General features: G+C 37.3%; 6 protein-coding genes, 1 non-coding gene and 1 pseudogene across 7 annotated transcripts; 5 read left to right on the top strand and 3 right to left on the bottom strand.

Annotated features, from left to right (window-relative positions):
• Nucleotides 1-2,295: 2,295 nt before the first annotated feature.
• LOC130509341 (BTB/POZ and MATH domain-containing protein 5) lies at nt 2,296-4,652 on the top strand. Its single transcript, XM_057005188.1, has 4 exons — nt 2,296-2,886; nt 3,123-3,468; nt 3,546-3,834; nt 4,204-4,652. Exons 1-4 carry the CDS (start codon nt 2,486-2,488, stop codon nt 4,398-4,400), a joined length of 1,233 nt encoding a protein of 410 aa, XP_056861168.1. The 5' UTR covers nt 2,296-2,485; the 3' UTR covers nt 4,401-4,652.
• A 147-nt stretch (nt 4,653-4,799) lies between these two features.
• On the top strand, nt 4,800-6,300 carry LOC130509342 (uncharacterized). Its single transcript, XM_057005189.1, has 2 exons — nt 4,800-5,675; nt 5,811-6,300. Exons 1-2 carry the CDS (start codon nt 4,991-4,993, stop codon nt 6,278-6,280), a joined length of 1,155 nt encoding a protein of 384 aa, XP_056861169.1. The 5' UTR covers nt 4,800-4,990; the 3' UTR covers nt 6,281-6,300.
• Nucleotides 6,301-8,716: 2,416 nt separating this feature from the next.
• LOC130509693 (leucine-rich repeat protein 1-like) lies at nt 8,717-11,133 on the top strand. The gene is made up of 6 exons (XM_057005871.1): nt 8,717-9,068; nt 9,839-9,910; nt 10,080-10,223; nt 10,447-10,518; nt 10,626-10,697; nt 10,836-11,133. The coding sequence occupies exons 1-6, from the start codon at nt 8,845-8,847 to the stop codon at nt 10,906-10,908; spliced, it is 657 nt and encodes a 218-aa protein (XP_056861851.1). The 5' UTR covers nt 8,717-8,844; the 3' UTR covers nt 10,909-11,133.
• Nucleotides 11,134-12,035: 902 nt separating this feature from the next.
• On the top strand, nt 12,036-12,962 carry LOC108845571 (NDR1/HIN1-like protein 13). Its single transcript, XM_018618762.2, has one exon. It carries the CDS (start codon nt 12,036-12,038, stop codon nt 12,960-12,962), a length of 927 nt encoding a protein of 308 aa, XP_018474264.2.
• A 507-nt stretch (nt 12,963-13,469) lies between these two features.
• On the bottom strand, nt 13,470-14,894 carry LOC108845570 (la-related protein 1A-like; annotated as a pseudogene).
• Nucleotides 14,895-14,950: 56 nt separating this feature from the next.
• On the bottom strand, nt 14,951-16,012 carry LOC108847671 (calmodulin). The gene is made up of 2 exons (XM_018620985.2): nt 15,860-16,012; nt 14,951-15,502 (listed from the first exon to the last, which is right to left on the bottom strand). The coding sequence occupies exons 1-2, from the start codon at nt 15,933-15,935 to the stop codon at nt 15,129-15,131; spliced, it is 450 nt and encodes a 149-aa protein (XP_018476487.1). The 5' UTR covers nt 15,936-16,012; the 3' UTR covers nt 14,951-15,128.
• Nucleotides 16,013-16,118: 106 nt separating this feature from the next.
• TRNAD-GUC (transfer RNA aspartic acid (anticodon GUC)) lies at nt 16,119-16,190 on the bottom strand. The gene has a single exon. It is a non-coding gene; the product is annotated as a tRNA-Asp (tRNA).
• A 2,038-nt stretch (nt 16,191-18,228) lies between these two features.
• Nucleotides 18,229-20,490, top strand: LOC108847670 (F-box/LRR-repeat protein 4). Its single transcript, XM_018620984.2, has 6 exons — nt 18,229-19,049; nt 19,116-19,549; nt 19,636-19,797; nt 19,889-19,964; nt 20,053-20,208; nt 20,326-20,490. The coding sequence occupies exons 1-6, from the start codon at nt 18,273-18,275 to the stop codon at nt 20,446-20,448; spliced, it is 1,728 nt and encodes a 575-aa protein (XP_018476486.2). The 5' UTR covers nt 18,229-18,272; the 3' UTR covers nt 20,449-20,490.
• Nucleotides 20,491-20,653: the final 163 nt, after the last annotated feature.

Here is a 20,653-nt window from a genome sequence, read left to right as displayed (position 1 = left end):
AAAAATAATTGTATCATATTTTGACACATATCACAATTTTAAAATTTATTGACACATGTCGCAATCAAATTTTTTTTAATAGAACGTTGAGTCTTTCAGGTGATCTAAATCTTCATAATTCCGGAATCAAAAATTTTCAGGCGGTATCTGTGGTATTTGTTGAACCTCACATGCAACTGATGTTCTCCCAGTTAATCTTATTTGAAGTTTATGATCTGGAATTCTATAGTTTTTATTGCAATCTTGCACATTAAAATTGCAGATTTCAATGACGACTCCTTCACGTAATCTTTCTCCAAACTTTTCATGATGCACATAACTTTGAATGGTATTTTGCTATATAATAAACAAATTATTTTTAATAATAAAATCATATAAGACTAAAACTAAAAAAATAAATAATCTTCTCATCGAGTAGGAGAAAATTCATCTCCATAAGCTCATTATCTATCTTATTAAAACAGAAACATTCTGTTGGACCTAACATTTATTTTGTAAGTTTTTAAATTAATACACATTTATACTTTATAGTTAAAACATACATTAAGTCACTAATGTTCCTTTCTTTATACTACTATCCATGTTTCCAAACAATATACTTATTTCTTTATATTACAATCAATGTTTCCAAACAATATATTTTTTATACTACTATCAATGTTTCCAAATAATACAATAATTAATCTTAGTTATTTAATATCTATCATTTTCTCTTTAAAATTTTGTAGAAACGTCATAATTTCATAAATTACAAAATAGTGAACTTTAAAATTTCGATTATAAGATTACAAATTATGAAACTATTACAATTTAAATCCAATTAGATTACATATCGGTCATCCATCAGTTCAATCGGTTAGTCTCGGGTTTTAGTGATTTTTTAATATGAATATTTTAAAAACATAAATTGAATTGTCAGATCTCCGGATTAACCGGTATAATCACAATCGGGTTGAATTTAAAAATACTGATTTAATGCAAAAATATTTTAAATACACACTCTTTAAAAATAACCAAAATATTTGTTAAATTATTAGTGAAATTTTTCATCGTAAAATATCATGCGCTTCAAAAGCGCGGGTCAAAATCTAGTTCTTATTTAAATTTCTGGCTTCCCACTTTCTAGTAAGAGGTACTACGGTACGACGGTAAAGACGTATTTTTACTCAACTGATCTAGAGTTAAATAACTTGCTGAAGCCATTGTTTCTTGAAAATTTCCGGTAAATAATCATAATAAATAAGCATAGTTAAAACACACAGAAATAATAATCATAACATCAATCGTTATGTCACCCAACACAACATAAATAAACGTTTTAAATAAGCATAATCACAACTAAAAGTCATCAAAAATAGGATGAACACAACAATAACCATAATCACAACCTAACCTTGTATATTTCTTGAAGCAACACTTATTTTTGGTTGTGTGAACAAATATGAGAGAGTTTAGTTCTATATACAGATGTGAATAATCATTGTTCCTCTTGGGTTATGATCTTTTTTTGTCATTAGTGTTATGATTTTTTAATTAGAGTTTGATTTAAGTAAAGTTAACATTAATTAGTCTTTCACTTTTTGAAAAGGAAAATTAGCATTTAATATTTTTTTACAGTTGTTTTTTATTTCTTTCATAGTTATCTTTACTTTTTATTTACTTTTACTTTTTAAATCGTTTTTATATGTAAATAATTTTTTTTTGGTTATGAACTTTTTAATTAGGATTTGAATACAGAAAAATTAGCATTAAAAAGTCTTTTACATCTTTATTTTATATGATAAGTTTTTTTTGTGGTTTATGACCTTTTTAACTAAGATTTGAATAAAAAATTAGCATCAATCAGCCTTTTACATTTTTTGGTTTAATAATAATTATTTTTTCTAAATCGTTTTTAAATGACAATTTTTTTAGTTATGACCTTTTAAATTAAGATTTGAATAAAGGAAAATTAGCATTATTAAATAGTCTTTTAAATATTTTTGGTTTAATCTTTAAAAAAGATAAGATTGATTTTATTTACTTATATGTATTTTAACACATGTCACAATTTTAAATATATAACTGACACATGTCGCGATCGTGTTAATTAGTAACTTTGAAAACCAAGCTTTATATAATAAGATATTATTTATTCTATGATTAAATTCAATTCAATTCGGTTGAGCCACATACTAATCCATGAATCAAAAATGTTCTGATAACCGGTCTGGTTCTAAATAATATTGGTTTAACCCCACAACCAAACACCCCTCGTAGTAGCTCTCCTATCCTATGGTGGTGGTAAAAGAGGCAAGTAATACACAATCGGAGACGTTCTGTTTTACTATCCCTTCCCTCTCGCGATTCTCTTTTTAACGGTCTCTCTGGAAACAAATCCAAAATTGAAATTGAGAACCCTAATCTTCTTCTTCAATCAGCATAGGTTTCATCTTCCTCGCTATCCCACCTTCAAACCAGCCGCGAAGAAACTTTCAAAAAAGCCATGTCCGGATCACAGATCCACAGATCGAATCCGGATCGGGTCTCATCCCCGACGAGCTCCAAATCGGTGACGCAGACGGTGAACGGCTCGCACCAGTTCGTGATACAGGGCTACAGATTAGCGAAAGGGATGGGGGTTGGGAAGCACATCGCGAGCGATAACTTCTCCGTCGGAGGCTACCAGTGGGGGATCTTCTTCTACCCGGACGGCAAGAACCCCGAGGATAACTCCGCTTACGTGTCGGTCTTCGTCGCGTTGGCTAGCGAAGGCACCGAAGTCAGGGCGCTTTTCGAGCTCGCGCTCGTTGACCAGAGCGGGAAGGGGCATCATAAGGTTCATAGCCATTTCGAGCGGTCGCTTGATAGTGGGCCTTATACTCTCAAATACAAAGGGAGCATGTGGTACGATAATCACACTCGCTGCTTATGATTCTAAGTTTTATCTTTGATTACAATCTATGGTTTATAGCTTTGCTTGCCTTATCTCTAGCTGCGCATCCTTTGTGATTGAATTCTATGGTAGCTTGCTAAATTTGGATAGTAAAATGAAGAAGAGAAAGATGTGACATTGATCATCTGAATTAGAATATACTACACTGATCCTTTTGATTCTCTTTTCTTCTTTGTGGTTTGATTAGGGGATACAAGCGTTTCTACAGACGTACCCAGCTTGAGACATCTGACTTTCTCAAAGACGATTGCCTGATAATCAACTGTACGGTTGGAGTTGTGGTTTCCGAGGTACAGTGCCCACGGTTGCACTCTGTTCGCGTCCCTGAGTCAGAACTTGGATCACATTTTGGAGTTTTACTGGATAGCATGGAAGGTTCTGATGTCACTTTCGACATTGCTGGCGAGAAGTTTCAAGCTCATAAATTAGTACTGGCGGCTCGATCTCCATTTTTCAAGTCTAAATTTTTCAATGAGCCTGAAGGAAACAATACAGAGGTTACAATCAACGATCTGGAACCGAAGGTTTTTAAGGTAGATCATTGTGGCTTTTCTTTACTTGTTTCAGTTTGTTCAAAATCATACCTATATTTATTTTATGTTCCTTCCAGGCTTTGCTACAATTCATGTATAAAGATTCTCTTCCGGAAGATGTGGAGACTGTGACAACTCATACATTTGACCTCATAAAGCTGCCTGAAATATACGAGACATTGATTGTAAAGCTTTTAGCAGCTGCTGACAAGTATAACCTGAATAGGCTCAGGTTGTTGTGTGAATCTCACATCTGCAAAGGTGTATCAGTAAAGTCCGTAGCCAAGATCTTAGCATTGGCTGACAGATATAAAGCTACAGAACTAAAGAACGTTTGCCTTAAATTCACTGCCGAGAACCTAGCAGGTATGCTCCTTCTTCTTTTTTTGACAATCTTGTTTACGGTTTAACTATGTATTTGGTCTTATAGAAATGGAAACAAATTAGAATCTCTGCAATTCGGTTTAGTTCAGTTTGGTTACATGCAATTTGAGTTTGAACTTGGTTCAGTTTTAGATCAGTACTCTTCGGTAAGAGTAGTACAGTACATTATCACTTTTAGTTCGACTTACCATATTGGGATTCAAAATAATAAACCAATTGATTATAAACACATTACATTTCAGTTGACGCATTTTTTGTTTGGTCTTCTGTTTTATATGTACACCACTAGTATGCATATCAAAGTGTATAATCGATCTTCTGATGTGTGTGAATTTGGCTTCAATATTGCAGCTGTTCTGGAGACAGACGCTTACCAGCAGCTCAAGGATGAATGTCTGTCTCTCCAGTCCGAGCTTCTGAAGGCGGTGGCTGGTTACGAGGAAAGCAGCAACAGCACTGGAGCAGCCAAGTCTCAGAGCGTGTGGGCCCAACTATCAGACGGCGGTGGAGATACCAGCAGTCGACATGTTAGACAACGAACCACCTAGAGCCTCAGTATGCATTTTCTCAGGTTAATAACCATAGAGGAGGGGGTATATAGTTTGCTTTTGTATACCTTTTTTTCCAATGTTTACAAGGTTTTGTGGACGGGGCTACTAGTTTGAAATATGAATCCTAACTCTATGATAGTGAAATATGAATCAACCTTTCACTTTTGTAGTAGTAGTTTTATATGTATTCCTGTGTACGTGTATCTCATAATGTTTCATGCTATAAATAATAGTTTCAATTCCCATAAATTCCAGAACATTTTTTGTATCATGAGATAGACCTGTATCTGTTGAAGAAGTGTATTCCTAATCAGCCGGTTATGGTCTCTGTTCAATCAAGGAAGAGACAATAATGTTTAGCTGGTTAAAGCTTAGATCAAATGTCTCGTGGGTGATGTGATGGTTGGTGCGCATTATGAATGAACTTAAGTCAACGGTTTCCAAAACGTATGAGTTGGAGAAAGAGAGCTATAACCAAATCTTCTCGGTTTCCATTCAATCGTAAGACCCAAGTCTGCTAGCTCGAAGCCTAAACGACGGTTATTGGACCATAACCGGTTACAGCGGTACAATAAACATATCGAACGATGCAGATCCGCACGACACATTGGTCAACTGTATTAACGTTACAAAAGTGCAAAACATTTGATCCTATTTTCGCTGCGTTACATTCTCAACGCTTAGCCTACGTCCTCTCTCTCTCACAAGCGATCAAACCTCCACGACCAAAAATGTCCGACTCTCCACCTTCTCCGACGACCGCCGGAGACTCACAAACCACCGCGGCTAACGAATCGGATTCCAACGCCAAATGTCAAACAGCTATACGATCCTTATCCTCCATCGTCACAACCACAACCATCCCCTCCACGATCTCCCTCCTCCTCGACGACTCCTCCGTCTCCGCCGCGATCTCATCTCTCCTCCTCCTCCCCGACTCAGGCGCGGGAGATAACAACCTCTGCCGCTGGCTCTACGACACCTTCCAGTCCGCGGAGCCTCTCCTCCACCTCCTCGTCCTCCGTTTCGTCCCTCTCATCGCCGGCCTCTACCTCTCCCGCGTCCCTCTCCGCCAACCGCAAGCCGGATTCGAAGCGGTCTTACTCGCTCTCTACGCGCATGAGACGACCTCACGCGCCGGTCAGGCCGTAACCGTCAACATCCCCGATCTCTCCCACCCCAGCATCTACCACGAGTCGTCCAAAGGTCCTTCTAAAAACAACTCCACGTGTCTCAACATCGCCGTCGTCTCCTCAACGCTTGATCCACACGGTAAAATTGTATAGTTGGTTTAAGTGTAAACAAGTATTTAACCGAATAAACCGGTTCTCGTACATGTATATAAACAGAGTCCTTACTCTGTAACAGAAATAACAGAATCATTTTCTTCAATGATTCCTCTAACAGGTACCGTGAGATCCACGCGCAGAGCGAGGATCGTCGGCGTCGCGCTGGAGCTTTACTACAGCGAGATCTCGAGGATGCCTCGAGAGTCCAAACTCGATTTCTGCAAGGCGTGCGAGAAATGGGCGGGGGGAAACGGAGCTGTGATGATCCCTCACGCGGAAGAAGAGAGTGTAGTCGCGAGATCTGAGAAAGACGGTGGTGGTGGACGGATTCATCTGCCGTGGGAGCTCGTTCAGCCGATGATGAGGATCTTGGGGCATTGCTTGATGGGGACGAAGGTGGAAGATAGGGAAGTGACGGAGGCGGCGAGTAGAGCTTGTCAGAGTTTGTATCTACGAGCGCTGCATGATATTAACCCTAAGGCGATTCTGGCTGCTGGGAGTCTTCTCCGGTTAAGGGAGATGGCTCTTGATCCTAAGAACCAGATTGATCAGACTGAGATATCAAACGACAACCTTTTGTCTGTTTGAACCTCATCGTTTTTGCTTTTATTTTTTTCGGACAACCCTTTCTTTTCTATCTTAAAGATAATTAACCACTTTGATTTGTCAACTTAAACCATGTATGTTCGATTGCACCCACTCCAATATGCAACCTGTTGTTGTTTGTTGTCGTTTGCTAAGAGAAATGTTGTGTGTCAAGACCAAGCTGCTCTTTTGGAGGAGGAGTCACTGCATTGTTCTCGATATAAGCAGTTGAGTTTCAGACTGCCAGGTAACATCAATTTGCATAAATCTCTAGACTTAAAAACATCAATTTGCATAAATCTCTAGACTTAAAAATCTCCGGGAAACAAAATCATTAGCAAATTAATTGTCTCCATAAATATAAGAAGTCTAAGATAAACATATTGATTCATATTTAAAAAGACAAGCCTCTCCTCTTTGATTTTTAAGTCTCCATCAATTCTCAAAGTTCACATTCAGATCACAGACTTTGTCAACAATGAGTTATCTCCTCTGTGGCCTTTTTGGAGGTAACGAGGAGAAAGTGGTTGCGTTTGACGAGCTGAAAGGTGCACTTGTCACCGATCTCTAAAGGTTACTCTATACTAGTTTTGTCCATCCTGATGTTAAATGGAAATAGATTGATGTTAGGTTAACACAAACACATTTCAAAATTTCAGAAATGTAGACACATTATTACATATGTACCGGTTCTCGTGGTTTGTTGTTTTTCTCATCTAAAGCTTTCTTCTTCCACAAAAAAAAACATAAGACTTGCTTGGTACGCAACCGAAGATCACGTTAATATTTTTTTTAAACACAACATTATCCACACATACACACGAACAAAAAAAGTCTTGGTTATAAGAAACCTAGATTACCACAGTAATTTGTCCGGTTTCAATTCAACCAATCATGCTGTTGAGTTCACAGTTTTTTTTTTTTTTGAACGCCAATGAGTTCATAGTAGTCCAACACTTCAATTCCTAGGTCAGATTCATAAGATTTTTTCGGCCTCCCAACTGAAAGTCCAGCCCACCAGATTCATAAGAATTTTGGTTCCCGGTTATTCATACACAAATCCCAAACCAGATAAAGACAATTCTGAAATTGATAGGAAAAAAAAACAACTCTGAACTCTTTTTTTTTTTGCGGTGAAGACAATTCTGAACTTATAATACTTATTCATGAACTTTGTTAAAAAAAAAAAAGAACTTATTCAAGGACCATCATTCGCAATTTCGCATCCTGATCATAACCTTGAAGACTTAAATAAAAAATGTGTTCAAATTTTCACATTGGATTTCAATTTTCAGGTTAAAAGACAATTTCTACCCAATTGTATTTGATCAGCTACCATTATCCCTTTATTTAATACTCCCTCCGTTTCATAATACTCGATGTTTTAGAAAGATAATTTTGTTTCAAATTAGTTGAAGTTTTGAGATTTTAAGGTTACTTTAACTTTATTGGAAACTGTTCAACCAATTAGATTTCACAATCTTTTTTATTATTGGTTAATTGATTTTAAAATTATATCTTTAAAATATTTTTTATTAAAAAATACAATTTTCTTAATCTTTGTGTACTATGGTAAAACATCAAGTATTATGAACGGAGGGAGTAGGATCAAGTGGAGTAGAGTTACTGATTATTCCGACATTCAAGTGTTAGTATGTGTTCTGTCGTATCAGATTCCATCTTAAGAGAATCGAATATCATTGACTTTTTTTTTTTGTAAAATTGTCAAGTTGCACTCAACAACTCTTTCTTTTTGTTCGTTAGTGCACAAAACTCACATTCCATCGATTGAACGATAAAGCGTTTGTAACAACCCACGCAAAAGTGAGTACCATCATCACAACATTCAGATCTAATTGTCACGTTGATAGTACAATACCACAAGAATAGTGTGTGTGTGCACAACGAAGCACTCTAGTTTCCAAATATTGACCAACGCCAAACAACACCTCTTTACTTCTTTGACCAACGAAGTTACTTTTCAAGTCTTTTTTCTTTGTTGACTAAATACTTTACAAGACTTTTTCAAACCAAAAACAGAGAGTTACATAGACTTTTCCATCTAGATATTTAAGTTCTGTATTCTACCTCTTGGAATATTTTGTGCATTCAAATCATTTCTAATAGATTCTGATATTTTGGAAAATAAAAAGTACAATTTTGCTCTAATTTATACCTTTTAAATAATATTTTTACTGTTTTCATTGTAAATATGAAAATATATTATTTTTTCTTATAAATACATGAAAATCAATATTTATTTCACAAGAAGAAATAGAGATAAAACAAAGTAGATTTGTATCCAAATGTTAGTATACACACAAATACGAGCGCTTTTTAAAAAAAAACTGATGAAAAATATTATAAAAAGGAAAAAGACAGGAATTTAGAAAAAGTTTAAATGTACAAAATAAAAAAGACAAAAGTAGGAGTAGTTTTGTCTCTTCGTCGTTCCCCACACGCAAATCGCATAATCGATTTTCTCTCCAACAAAAAGTGTGAGAAAAAAGGGGGAAACGAAAACCCTAAATTCACTCTACTCCAATTCCCTTTCCGATAAGCACAACATGGCGTCCAGAAACTTTCAGTGGGAGCTCCTCGCAGCGTATCTAACTCTAACCTTAGCTCTGATTCACCTCGTGGAGGCAAACTCCGAGGGAGACGCTCTTTACGCTCTACGAAGGAGCTTATCGGTCCCAGACCATGTTCTCCAGAGCTGGGATCCCACTCTTGTTAACCCCTGTACCTGGTTCCACGTCACCTGTAACCAAGACAACCGCGTCACTCGTGTGTAAGCTCCTCTCTTATCTCATGTTTGGTCAAAGTTGATTCGCCAAGAATCTATTGATACAATTGGATTGCAACTATAAAGCTTTTATCTTTTTTTTTTGTTATGTCTGAGCTTTAACATGATGATCGTAAGCCTTTTTAATCGAAACTGTGGGTTTTGTATTTGGTCATCTGTTGTGGGAGAATGTAAGATAAAGTTGACCGTACTTGACTTGTTGTTACCTTTTAAAGCTTATAAATTTGAGAAGAGCTAAGAATGATTCTTGTGCTATAGTAATAGTACGATTTTGTAATTGTAAATTGCTTCACTAGATGTTAGTTTTCTCTGTTACTCATGTCAAAGTCAAATTGGGATTTAGTTTTATCTTGTCATGATTCAGGAACACTTCTTCATCAAACTGTCTCTTAACTTTAGTTTGGTTTCTTTAAGGTTTCATCAAAACACTTTCCAGTATGAAAAGGGGGAATCCCAAAGCTCCTTATTATTTTTTTTTTTTGTACAGTGTAAATCTTTCTCTAAGTCTTTGGATTCCTCGAAAGAATCCCCCAATAGTTCAACTTTGCTTGTACAACTCATGATTTTCTCAATAATGCTTTTGTTGTTCCCTACTTTGTGAGTTCTTACACTTTTTTTTTACAAGAATCTTGGATTCGTTGTACTTGATTACATCCCGTTTTATCTCTCAGGACTGTTTAATGGAATCGTCAATAACTGGTTGCGTATCTAATATCTCTTTTAATCTTATTATTGTCTTTTATCTTCTTGGCCAGGGATTTGGGTAATTCAAACCTTTCTGGACATCTTGCACCTGAGCTTGGGAAGCTTGAACATCTACAGTATTTGTAAGTTAATCACATCTTTTGGCTTTTACTTTTATCGATTTTTTATTTAACTTTTTTTTTAATCAGTACCAGCTGTAATAATAAAACTAGATAGTGGAAATAAAGTTACATACCATAAAGCATGCCCACTATGAGATTTGATCATGTAATAGTCTTATGATTGACACAGGGAGCTGTACAAGAACAACATCCAAGGAACTATACCTTCTGAACTTGCAAACCTGAAGAGCCTCATCAGCTTGGATCTCTACAACAACAATCTTACTGGGAAGATTCCTACTTCTCTGGGGAAACTCAAGTCTCTGGTCTTTCTGTAAGTTGTTCTAACATTACACTGAATGAATAGTATTACTCGTTTTATTGAGAGTTGCAAATTATATGCGGAGTAAAGAAAGTAGTTTTTTTATCTGTATCTCAAAAGTTTAATGCTTTAAGTGTTCATCGTGGTGATTGATATGACTCGATACCTGATTCTTCTTGTTATGCTGTTTCTTCATACCCCCTGCCTCTCTAATGGAACTGTTTTAATGTTCCAGACGACTCAATGACAACCAATTGACTGGTCCAATCCCTAGAGAACTCACGAAAATCCCAAGCCTCAAAGTTGTGTAAGTTCAGCTTTTCTTTTTTCATTTTCTTAGCTTGTTTGCAAAACGCTCTGTTACATTTTATCTACTATGCTCTTTTGCCTAACAACGTATCTTCTTTGTCTCAGTGATGTATCGAGCAATGATTTGTGTGGAACCATCCCAACAGGAGGACCTTTTGAACACATTCCTTTGCAGAAGTAAGTTTTGTTTTTGTTTTTCTTTTTGATCCCTTAGCCAATAAACTTTCTTGATAAGTGAAACCAAAAGCGCCTATGCAGTTTAAAGTAGTCTCACATATGCATTTGTTCCTAAATAACTCAAAAACAATTGTGCAGCTTTGAGAACAACTCGCGATTGGAGGGGCCGGAACTAATTGGTCTTGCAAGCTACGACACCAACTGCAACTGAAATAACATCTGAAAAAACAAGAAATGGGAAGAACACTTCACCAGTTTTTATCAAATATCACAACTATTATTATGTAATAAGTATATATATATGTCCTAGTTGTCAAAAAAAGAGAGTCAGAATCTGTAATCCATCTGTCTCAGTTGAGACTGATCGCCCAAAGACTGAGGTTACTATAATGATCGTGTGTTTGACACTTAGATTTAACATTGGTTTTGGTATCAAGTTCCTTTGCCTTGTTTGCATTAACATATGTGTGTGTATCTGTGACTTCTATCATATAAAGCAAAAAAAACTATTGATTTGGGTGCTTTTTATCTGATAACTACTATTTTCAGTTTGATTCCACCATATGATGTTTTGGGTTATAACCGTTATTGTTGAAACAAAGAGAATTGAATTATGATTCATGATTGTGCTTTAAACAAATTCAGGTTTATACATTGAAAGCAACTGTTTATATCCACTCCACTACATTCAAGAGTTGATCAGAGTGTCTCGTAGATGTTGTTCTGTATATTTATGATTTACAACTCATCTTTTGGCGATTGTTATTCTTCAAGTCTTGATATTTACTATGCTTACCCATATTGCATTTATGGTAAAATATATTTATACTTGTTTAGTTTTTAATTTTGTTTTTTTTAGCAACAGTTTTTTAATTTTGTTTAAATTCTATATTTGTTTTAGTTTACTGGAGTATTAAAAGTCCAGTTATCTTTCACTGTCATAACGTACTTAATATTCCGCGTCTCCAAATCTTTTGTTTCTATATATTCCTTGTTCATTTCAACTATTTTCAGCTTCGTTATTTTCTTATTGTTGGAAAGTTTCGAATCACCGATATTTATTTTCATAATTACTTTCCATTCTCTTTCGTTTGGGTGCTCCGATAAGTTTCTAAAATTGTAAATTTACGGGATATTATATTACCATTAATCATAAAATACTTATTAATAATTTCCTCATATAATCCCCTAAATAATATTCATGCAATCACGTCATAATTTCAGAAATGATTTGTTACTCTCTAATCACTCAGCCACAAAATCAATATATTCATTCTCCATTTCGTAACTCTTTTTCTTCTTCCCTCTTCATCTTCATCAAGAAACCACAACACACACATGGCCGACGACAACACTCAACGATGGCCAAGAAACGCCGCCGTCGGCGGAATCAAAACCGACAAAAACATACGTCCATCGGTCGACAGCAACGACAGCGTCAACCAACGATCGCCGAGAAGCTCCGGCGGATTCACAACGGACAAAGACATAGGCAGCCACAGACCAAAGCATCGGTCTCTATACAGCATCGATAGCACCTCGAGCCTATACTCTATCGACTCTCAAAGATCGAAGCCGCCACCGCCGGGGACTTACCACATTCAACTCCCTAAAGAGCAAATCTACCGCGTCCCGCCGCCGGAGAACGCACGCCGTTACGAGGACCTCTCTCGCCAGAAACACAACCGCTGCCGATGCTGCTGCTGTTACTTCTTCGTCACGTTACTCATTCTCTGCTTACTCGCGGCACTCGTCGTGGGGATCTTTTTTCTAGTTTGCCGGCCGCATAAGCCGCGATTCTCCGTGAGCGGAGTCTCCGTCGCCGGGATCAACCTCACGTCGCCGTCTCCTTTCTCTCCGGTGATCGGACTCAAGATGCGGTGCAACAACGTTAACGGTAAGCTCGGTTTGGTGTACGAGAGAGGAAGCGCGGTCGAGATTTTTCACGAGGGGATCAGACTAGGTGACGGCGAGTTCACGGCGTTCGAGCAGCCGGCTGAGAACGTGACGGTGACGGTGACGAAGTTGAGGGGGTCGAGGATCCAGTTGACGAGCTCGTCGAGAAAAGATCTCGTGGAGTCGCAGAAGAAAGGAAAAGTGCGGGTTGACGTGAGTGTTAAAGCGCCGATTAGGTTTAGGGTTGGTGCCGTGACGACGTGGACGATGAGCGTCACCGTGGACTGCAAGGTAACAGTGGACAAACTGGCGTCATCAGCAACTGTGATAACGGAAGATTGCGTTACGGAAGACATAAGACTGATTTGATGTTTCACAAAGTTGTTTCAGTCTTTGGTTCGGTTCGTATTATTTTTTTCTTCTTTTTTTCTTCTTTGGTTCGGTTTCGTATTATTATTGTTGTTATATTTTTTCTTTTTGATTCGTTATTATTTTTCTGAATAAGATTAAAATTTGATGAGTTGGAAATGAAATCGTATTCTGAATAATTTAGTAGTCAAACGTATAGCAATAACCTATAAAAATAATTTTTACATTTGCTTGTGAGTTGTGAAGCCATCTTTTCATTTGGATACAAGCTGAGGAGTTGTAGACTTGTAGTCAACATAAAAATAATATAGCAGAAACAACATATGCCAATTATATGCTAAAAGTACTATCTAAATAATATTCTCAAGTAACACTTGTTGCTAATTATATGCTAAAAGTACTATCTAAATAATATTCTCAAGTAACACTTGTTGCTAAGAGTAGGAAATGAAATCCCTATATTTACAAAAAAAAAATATAAAAATACAATTTGTGGGGAGAGGAACAAAAAATTATACAAAAATAAACGCCCCAGAAAAGAAAACACAACCAAGGAAAATATCCTTTAAAAAAATTCAGAGTGATAGCTTCACTTGGTTGCTTTCTTCCCCCAGGAGCAGAGATAAACAAAAATTTCAGGTCAAGATTTAAGGGTCATTTGCTCAGTGGCAAGTATATGATATGTCTCTTCGTCTCTACAAAATTATTACTGGAGATTTGTTTTCCTTTTGGCTGGTGAATGTGATCAATGGCTCGGAAATCAGCTATACTGCGGTATTCTTCCTTCAGTAGAATCTCTAGCTCAGGGCGCTTCTCTATCGGTTCTTTCTGGCCTCGGTAATGGTGGAATGCCCTGCACAACAGACGTGTTTTTGTCTTCTAGGGACATCGCCACTGAACCAAATCTCTTTAGACATCACCAAGAATTACCAATCCCATATTATACTGTCGTAATCTTAACAAACAAGTCCTTACCAATATTTCTCCAAGCCATATAGGTTTCCCTTGAGGTAGAAGTCAAGTGTTAGCTGCTCAAAGTCCTTGTAAAGGTCCTCGTCGAATAGCTTCTCCAGACCATAACTGAAGACATAGACAATATCAATATTGGTGAGATTGGGGTTTAAACTAGAGAGTTTACACGCAGTCAAACAGATAAAGAGTATTTATTACCTATAAAACCTAAAGAGACACTCCAATCCATACTTGTAATTGCCAGCTGCGTCCTGAAGAGCAAACTTCTGGAAATCTTTATACATAGACGGAACAAACGTGTCTCTCTAAGGAAATACGACCAAAACCGGTACAGATGATTCATTTCCTGGAAAAACAACAGCCAGAAATCAGACACATTTTCATACAATAGGATCTCTAATCATACTAACTTGACAGCATGAGTTCTATGTAACAGTTACATTTCATGATGTGAGAGCCAAAAAAAAAACCCATTGAAACGAGGTTGAGATGAAATTTACCTCACTGCATCCACTGCCAGCTTCTTCTTTCTTTCGTTTAAGCACCGCTTCCGATACTTGAGATACCTATGTGTACACAATTAAAGGGACTGAGAACAGAATACCTCAAGATACAAACGTATATCCATACAGTAAACTCAAGTTGTACTCACTTTTCTTGTTTAAACCCATTCTCTTCCAACAATTGGTGGCTCGGATGCTGAAAAGGTGGAAATGATTTTGGCAAATAGCCCACAGGTGGAACCAATGCATCAACTCATTTTGCTCAAAAGAAATCACTTGTTCTTAAAGGGGAGTGCCTGAGAAACCAAATGCATCAACTCCATGTTTGGTTTGGGGCATAATGTTTTGGTGGTGTTGTGCAGAGACCAGCTGGGAGATCTGCAAAGTCACGTAAGCTTGAGCCAGACTCTGAAGGGTAACAAACACTAACCAAAGGTTGAAATAGCAAACAATACATTTTTCTGTAAGGTGTTTTTTTCCTTTCTATTTATTCAACTCTAGTAGAGATAAAAATAAATAGAAAAAGGAGAGAATATCAATTGTCAAAAGATGAGCAAGACATGATGAGTTCATACTTCACATAACAATCACCAAAGCAAAAACAAATCAAAGGGGAAAAAAAACATGTTCTAGATGACAGCAAACAGGAACAAGTCATAACGAGAAAGAAAAGATTCAATCTCTCTCTCCATCACTTAGCCATCATGACTTTAACGAACTCATCATAGTTGATCTGCCCATCGCCATCAACATCAGCCTCTCTGATCATCTCATCAACCTCCTCGTCGGTGAGTTTCTCCCCGAGGTTCGTCATCACATGTCGAAGCTCCGCCGCGGAGATGAAACCGTTCTGGTCTTTGTCGAAAACCCTGAAGGCTTCCTTGAGCTCTTCCTCCGAGTCAGTGTCCTTCATCTTCCTAGCCATCAGGTTAAGGAACTCGGGGAAATCGATGGTCCCGTTCCCGTCTGCGTCCACCTCGTTGATCATGTCTTGGAGCTCAGCTTCGGTTGGGTTTTGCCCTAGAGACCTCATCACGGTTCCGAGCTCCTTCGTGGTGATGCAACCTGCATCCCAGCAAGAAAAACAATCTTCTTCAAAAACTTGCTAAAAGTGTTGATTAAAATGAAATATTGTGTGCTTTTATTACATGTTTCCCTATGTGCATTGTACAATATCCTTGTAATAAAAGACAATATTCTTTCTTGTCCGAATCTCAATCGTTAAATGGTAATAAATCTCTAGCAATTTGGTTCTGGTAAGATTAGCATAAACACCGATCAATTCATAGATCGTTCAGGAATTCAAGTGAAACAAAAGACGGATTGCACAGAGAAATGAATCGTCAATAAAAAATTCAAAGATCGACGAGGGAGAGAGATAAACGAAAAGGATCTGGGGAGAAAAAAGATAGATTATTATACCATCTCCATCCTTATCGAAGAGGCTAAAGGCTTCCTTGAACTCTGAGATCTGGTCATCGGTCAGCTGATCCGCCATTTCTTTTTTTTTCCTTTCTAAGCTTTTTCCGCAAATCTGAGAGTTTGATTTACTTTTTTGTTTTTTTTTTTTTCTGGTTTCCCCAGGCAAGAGGTTATAAAGTGAGCCAAAAGCCTAGCCCAATGTATATAGTATGGGCCTTTGAAGATAACGCTATATTGGTATAACGGAAAAAAAAAGTGACGCCGTTGCCGGGGATCGAACCCGGGTCACCCGCGTGACAGGCGGGAATACTTACCACTATACTACAACGACTTTGTTGTTTGAACAATATCTACAAGGTATATATTGTTTGTATCTTAATGGACTTGCAATGTTTATCCATGTTGTTGAAGATTTTCTTCAAATGGTTACACAGTTTCGATTTTTTTTTTTTTTTTGGTCAAATACAGTTTCGATTTTATTATGCCACTATAGAATATGATTAAAGTCTCTGCAGATAGTAATTAGAGGATATTTACTTTGAACCTCTTAAGTTAACAATAGTTCAAAAGTGAAATTGTGTTCTTTTTATCTGGTTAGATTTGATTATAAAAGTTTTACCAAAAATTTGGTTCTAAATCTAGAGTCAAGGAGCTTATGAGACAAGGGTAGAGGAAGAACAAGATGGATTTATATTTGGACCTTTTCCCAGCAGATTTTAAGCCTAATTGAAGTTGGATTTGATTTATATATTAAACTTTATTTATCTTAAATGTTATTATGAAAATAGGATTAATATTTCTATGAATCTATATTGTTATTTTCGAAATGATTTTTCGTAATGGAACTCTCATCTTAAAAGTTAGAGTGGTTAATAACAATATTATTCTTAATAAATCGTTAGATATAATTATTTATGTATTTAAAGAATTTAAAGAATACATAAAGACATAGTTATATTGATGAGTTTATGTATACATGGACCAAAAGTAGGATATGGTAACCTCTCTGACTTGTACACATCAGTGAAAATATACCATGTAGAGAATCTACTGAGGTAGATCGCTAATCAATTACCTGAACTTATATCCCAACACTTGAATTGTTTCATACTATTTGGTGTAGACAAGCTCGACCCCATATCATTAGATGCCTAAAGCATGAAAAACTATAAGCTTGTATATATTATAAATTTTGATGACTTTAGTAATACAAAATTTGGGCACATAAAACTAATGTTTCCTGAGCTTTAGTCCAAGATCAGCCCTGGATTTAGAGCACTTGTGTCAAGTTATGTAATACTTGCCCTTGTACTTTTAAGATATACTCTTTGTAATCTATTCTATTTGAAAAATTATCCGAATTTCAACCGTGCTTAATCAATTATCCTAATGAATATGTCTATACTTGGTGATTTTAATTTGGGTTATTTATGTATTTAATGAAATATGTTGTCTGCAAAATCATATTAACTAGAAAATTATAATAAAGAATTCACAAAAATCTTATTATTGCATACAACAAATATAACTGAATGTTACAGAATACATAAGTAATGTTTTTTCTGCGAATATTGGATTGAAAATGTATTTACATGTGCAATTGATATTTCCGCTCAATGAGTTTCATACCAGAAACAAGTTATCCATCTATTGTATTTTGCAATTCTACACAGATACTGAGAAATATTGTCCATAAAAGTAAGATAACATAACTAATCACGATAACTCAATATGAAAGAACTAATCATGAAAACTATATGTCAATTTGAATAATGAAAACAAAACAAATTGACCTTTACATAGTCGTAATGAAGTATATCAAGCAGAACTTCGCCTAGAGATGCAGCGATGAGTTAATGAGAAGATCCTTGCTGCAATAGAAGACCTCTTCTTCTATTGTTTTCAGATACTATGTGTTTGTGTTTACCTTTATGTTGCATGCATCGTGCAATTTGGTGGATTTTAATACCCGAATTTCTTACTATAACCGGTTTGTTGATTTGAGGATAACCGGAGATTACCATAATCAAATTTTGTGGTATTTTAGGGGAAAAAAAAGAATAAATACATAGATATTAGAGGTAGAAACTTGTTTGATAAGCTGATCAGGCCAACTCGTTTTGGTTAAGCTCCCTTCCTAGAATTTTCTTGGGCCATAATATATTTCGATGATGATAGAAACTTCTATATTTTTTCCGTAGGAATAAAATAAAAATATAATACTAAAGAAGAAAGAACCAATAAGGGTCGTTGATGAAGTGGAAGAGGGGTCCACAGAGTCGAACAACTTCGCATCTATCGAAAAACAAAAAAGTATAAATACCTCTCTTGATTTTCCTTTTCCACCAAATTCATTCAGAGAGCCGAAAAAAAAAACGCTTTTCGGGGAGCAAAGCCGAAAAGACTTGACGCGATGACTTCTTCTCGCGAAGATCCAGAGATCCTCCCCGACGCCGCCCAAGAAGAAGAACAACCCAATCTCCCCGCCGCCGACGACGTTGCTTCTCCGGATAACTCGGATTCCGTTATTAATCATCGAATCCCCGTCCTCCTTCCTCTATTCGATTGCGTGGCCATGGATAACCTCTGCCACGTGGCGGAGATGCTACGGGAACAAGAGAGGCAGCGGATTCGAGACGAGGAGGTCGCGGAGACGCGGAGGCGGTTCGCCGAAGAGAGGGCGGAGATACACAGGCTGCACGTGTTAGAAGTCGCGAGAAACTACGCTCTCGAATTGCACGCTGATCAAACTCACAAGCTACCTAAAGACGATGACGAAGAAGAAGAAGAAGAAGGAGAAGAAGAGATTGTGAAAGGGAAGAGCCGATTCGATGATGCTAAGAAGGCGATCAAGAAGAGGAGAAAATACTCGAGAGGATCGAGTACTACTGATACTGGTGGAATCGAGCTGAGTATGACGATGATGCATAGGACGCCTCCTACGCTTACGGAGCTGTGTATGAGAGTTCTTGCTAAAAACTCTGAATCGATCGAGTCTTTGCACCTCGTCCCTGACCACTTGAAGAAGAAGATCTCGAGTCTCGTTAGTGATTCGAGTAAAGTGGACAAAGCCTTTATTCAGCTTCTTGTTGATGATTCTCCTCGTGAGGTCTTTGTCAACAACTGTGTTGACTTAGAGGAGAAGGACTTGACTCAGATCCTTTCCGACTGCGATAGAGTTAGCTTAGAGGTAGGTACCTTTGATTCTTGAATTTCTTTTGTAGCTATTTGTTTTTGATGTTTGGCCTTCCTTTAGGTGTTGAATCTTGATCTATGCGGACGAGCAATGACGGAGAACGCTATAACCGAGTTCTTGAACCGCTCTCCCAACGGTTTTCCTTCGTTGACTAGGCTATCTCTTCAAGGAGCGTTTTGTTTGACAGACAACGCGTTGGCTTTGGTCTCGAGATCGGCTCCTCTGCTACGGGTTATTAACCTCTGCGAGTGCTCTCTCCTCACTTTCCAAGCTGTGAAGATTCTTGCTGATTACTTTGGTTCCACTCTTAGAGGGCTCAACATCGGAGGGTGCCAAGGGATTAAACCGTGTGATGTATTTAGGACCAGCTTGAGTAGGTTTGAGAAGCTGAGTTCTCTCTCGGTTGCAGGACTTGAAGGGGTTTATGACGTTGTTGTTGAGTTCTGTGCTTCCCGTGGATGCAATCTCACTGATCTTTCCCTAGCGTCTTGCGTGTAAGTTTTGAATGATTGAACTAGTTGGATTGTTTTTGTCTAGTGAAGCTAATGTTTTTGACTTTTTTTTTCTGTGTGGTGATCAGAGGGGTGAATGATGGAACTCTTTGGACTGTTGGGAGATATTGTCCTAACCTGGAAGCTCTTGACATCTCAGAGTTGGAAAGCTTGACTGATGCCTCACTGAAAGAAATTACAGATGGTTGCAGATCTTTGAATTCGGTCAAGTTTAAAAGAAACCGATTCAGGTTTGCACAAGTCTCACAATTTGTTTTCTTTTTTTATAACGTGACGTCTGTAGACTGTTGTTAATACCAATCTATGTGCTTTCTTTGACAGTGATGAAGGTGTTGCTGCGTTTCTTGAAGTCTGTGGTGGTTCTCTAAACAACCTCTGCCTAAACAATGTCAGAGATGTGAGTGTGTTTAGTACATAAAACTCTCATCCTCTTTATATAAGGTGGTATTTTCCAAGTGATTAAAGGAGTTGTTGTTGTTTAACAGGTCGGTCAAGAGACTGCTATTTCGCTCGCCAATTATTGTAAGAGGTTGCATTATTTGGACCTCTCGTGGTGTAGAAAACTCACCGAAGAAGAACTAAGACGGATCATGTGTTGCTGCAAGTCGCTTAGATCGCTTAAGCTATTCGGATGGACGCAGGTATGTCATTAGTAAAGAAGGATGTAATAAAGCCTACACTTGTAGCCTTTTTGTGTTGAATTCAATCTCGGGAACAACTGTGTATAGCACTTAAATGGCGGTATTATACTTTTGTAGGTGACGGAGGAATTTCTTGAAGATCTTTCAAAATCAGAAGTTAACATCGTTGGATTGAAAATGACTTCTCTTTTCGCTCATCCTGATGACTCTCACCCAAGTGTAGATGCCAAGTGCTTCTGATGAGTAGACAAGTTTTGGCCATGTTTAGTACTGAAGTCATGAACCATTTTTTATTGTTAGACTAGAACATCTCCGGAGGTTCGTAGTAATGAAAACTACTAATAGAATAATAGTCTTTACAATTCTTCTTGTAATGTGTGTGGTCACTAGAAACAAAAGATTCATTTGAACCAGCGAAAATCTATAGACAAAGCTTTCTCTCTTC

Source organism: Raphanus sativus, chromosome 3 (assembly GCF_000801105.2).
Source record: "Raphanus sativus cultivar WK10039 chromosome 3, ASM80110v3, whole genome shotgun sequence".
Taxonomy (NCBI): domain Eukaryota; kingdom Viridiplantae; phylum Streptophyta; class Magnoliopsida; order Brassicales; family Brassicaceae; genus Raphanus; species Raphanus sativus.
Note: the sequence above shows the minus strand (reverse complement) of the source record. Positions and strands in the feature narration are given on the sequence as shown.

Coding starts and splice junctions, on each gene's coding strand:
- LOC130509341 (XM_057005188.1), top strand. CDS start 2,486: ATGTCCGGATCACAGATCCACAGATCGAATCCGGATCGGGTCTCATCC. Junction 2,887..3,122: donor AAATACAAAGGGAGCATGTG/GTACGATAATCA, acceptor TGGTTTGATTAG/GGGATACAAGCGTTTCTACA. Junction 3,469..3,545: donor TGGAACCGAAGGTTTTTAAG/GTAGATCATTGT, acceptor TGTTCCTTCCAG/GCTTTGCTACAATTCATGTA.
- LOC130509342 (XM_057005189.1), top strand. CDS start 4,991: ATGCAGATCCGCACGACACATTGGTCAACTGTATTAACGTTACAAAAG. Junction 5,676..5,810: donor CTCAACGCTTGATCCACACG/GTAAAATTGTAT, acceptor TTCCTCTAACAG/GTACCGTGAGATCCACGCGC.
- LOC130509693 (XM_057005871.1), top strand. CDS start 8,845: ATGGCGTCCAGAAACTTTCAGTGGGAGCTCCTCGCAGCGTATCTAACT. Junction 10,224..10,446: donor CTCAAGTCTCTGGTCTTTCT/GTAAGTTGTTCT, acceptor TTAATGTTCCAG/ACGACTCAATGACAACCAAT. Junction 10,698..10,835: donor GAACACATTCCTTTGCAGAA/GTAAGTTTTGTT, acceptor ACAATTGTGCAG/CTTTGAGAACAACTCGCGAT.
- LOC108845571 (XM_018618762.2), top strand. CDS start 12,036: ATGGCCGACGACAACACTCAACGATGGCCAAGAAACGCCGCCGTCGGC.
- LOC108847671 (XM_018620985.2), bottom strand. CDS start 15,935: ATGGCGGATCAGCTGACCGATGACCAGATCTCAGAGTTCAAGGAAGCC. Junction 15,503..15,859: donor CTTCGATAAGGATGGAGATG/GTATAATAATCT, acceptor GCTGGGATGCAG/GTTGCATCACCACGAAGGAG.
- LOC108847670 (XM_018620984.2), top strand. CDS start 18,273: ATGACTTCTTCTCGCGAAGATCCAGAGATCCTCCCCGACGCCGCCCAA. Junction 19,050..19,115: donor GCGATAGAGTTAGCTTAGAG/GTAGGTACCTTT, acceptor GCCTTCCTTTAG/GTGTTGAATCTTGATCTATG. Junction 20,209..20,325: donor AGCTATTCGGATGGACGCAG/GTATGTCATTAG, acceptor ATACTTTTGTAG/GTGACGGAGGAATTTCTTGA.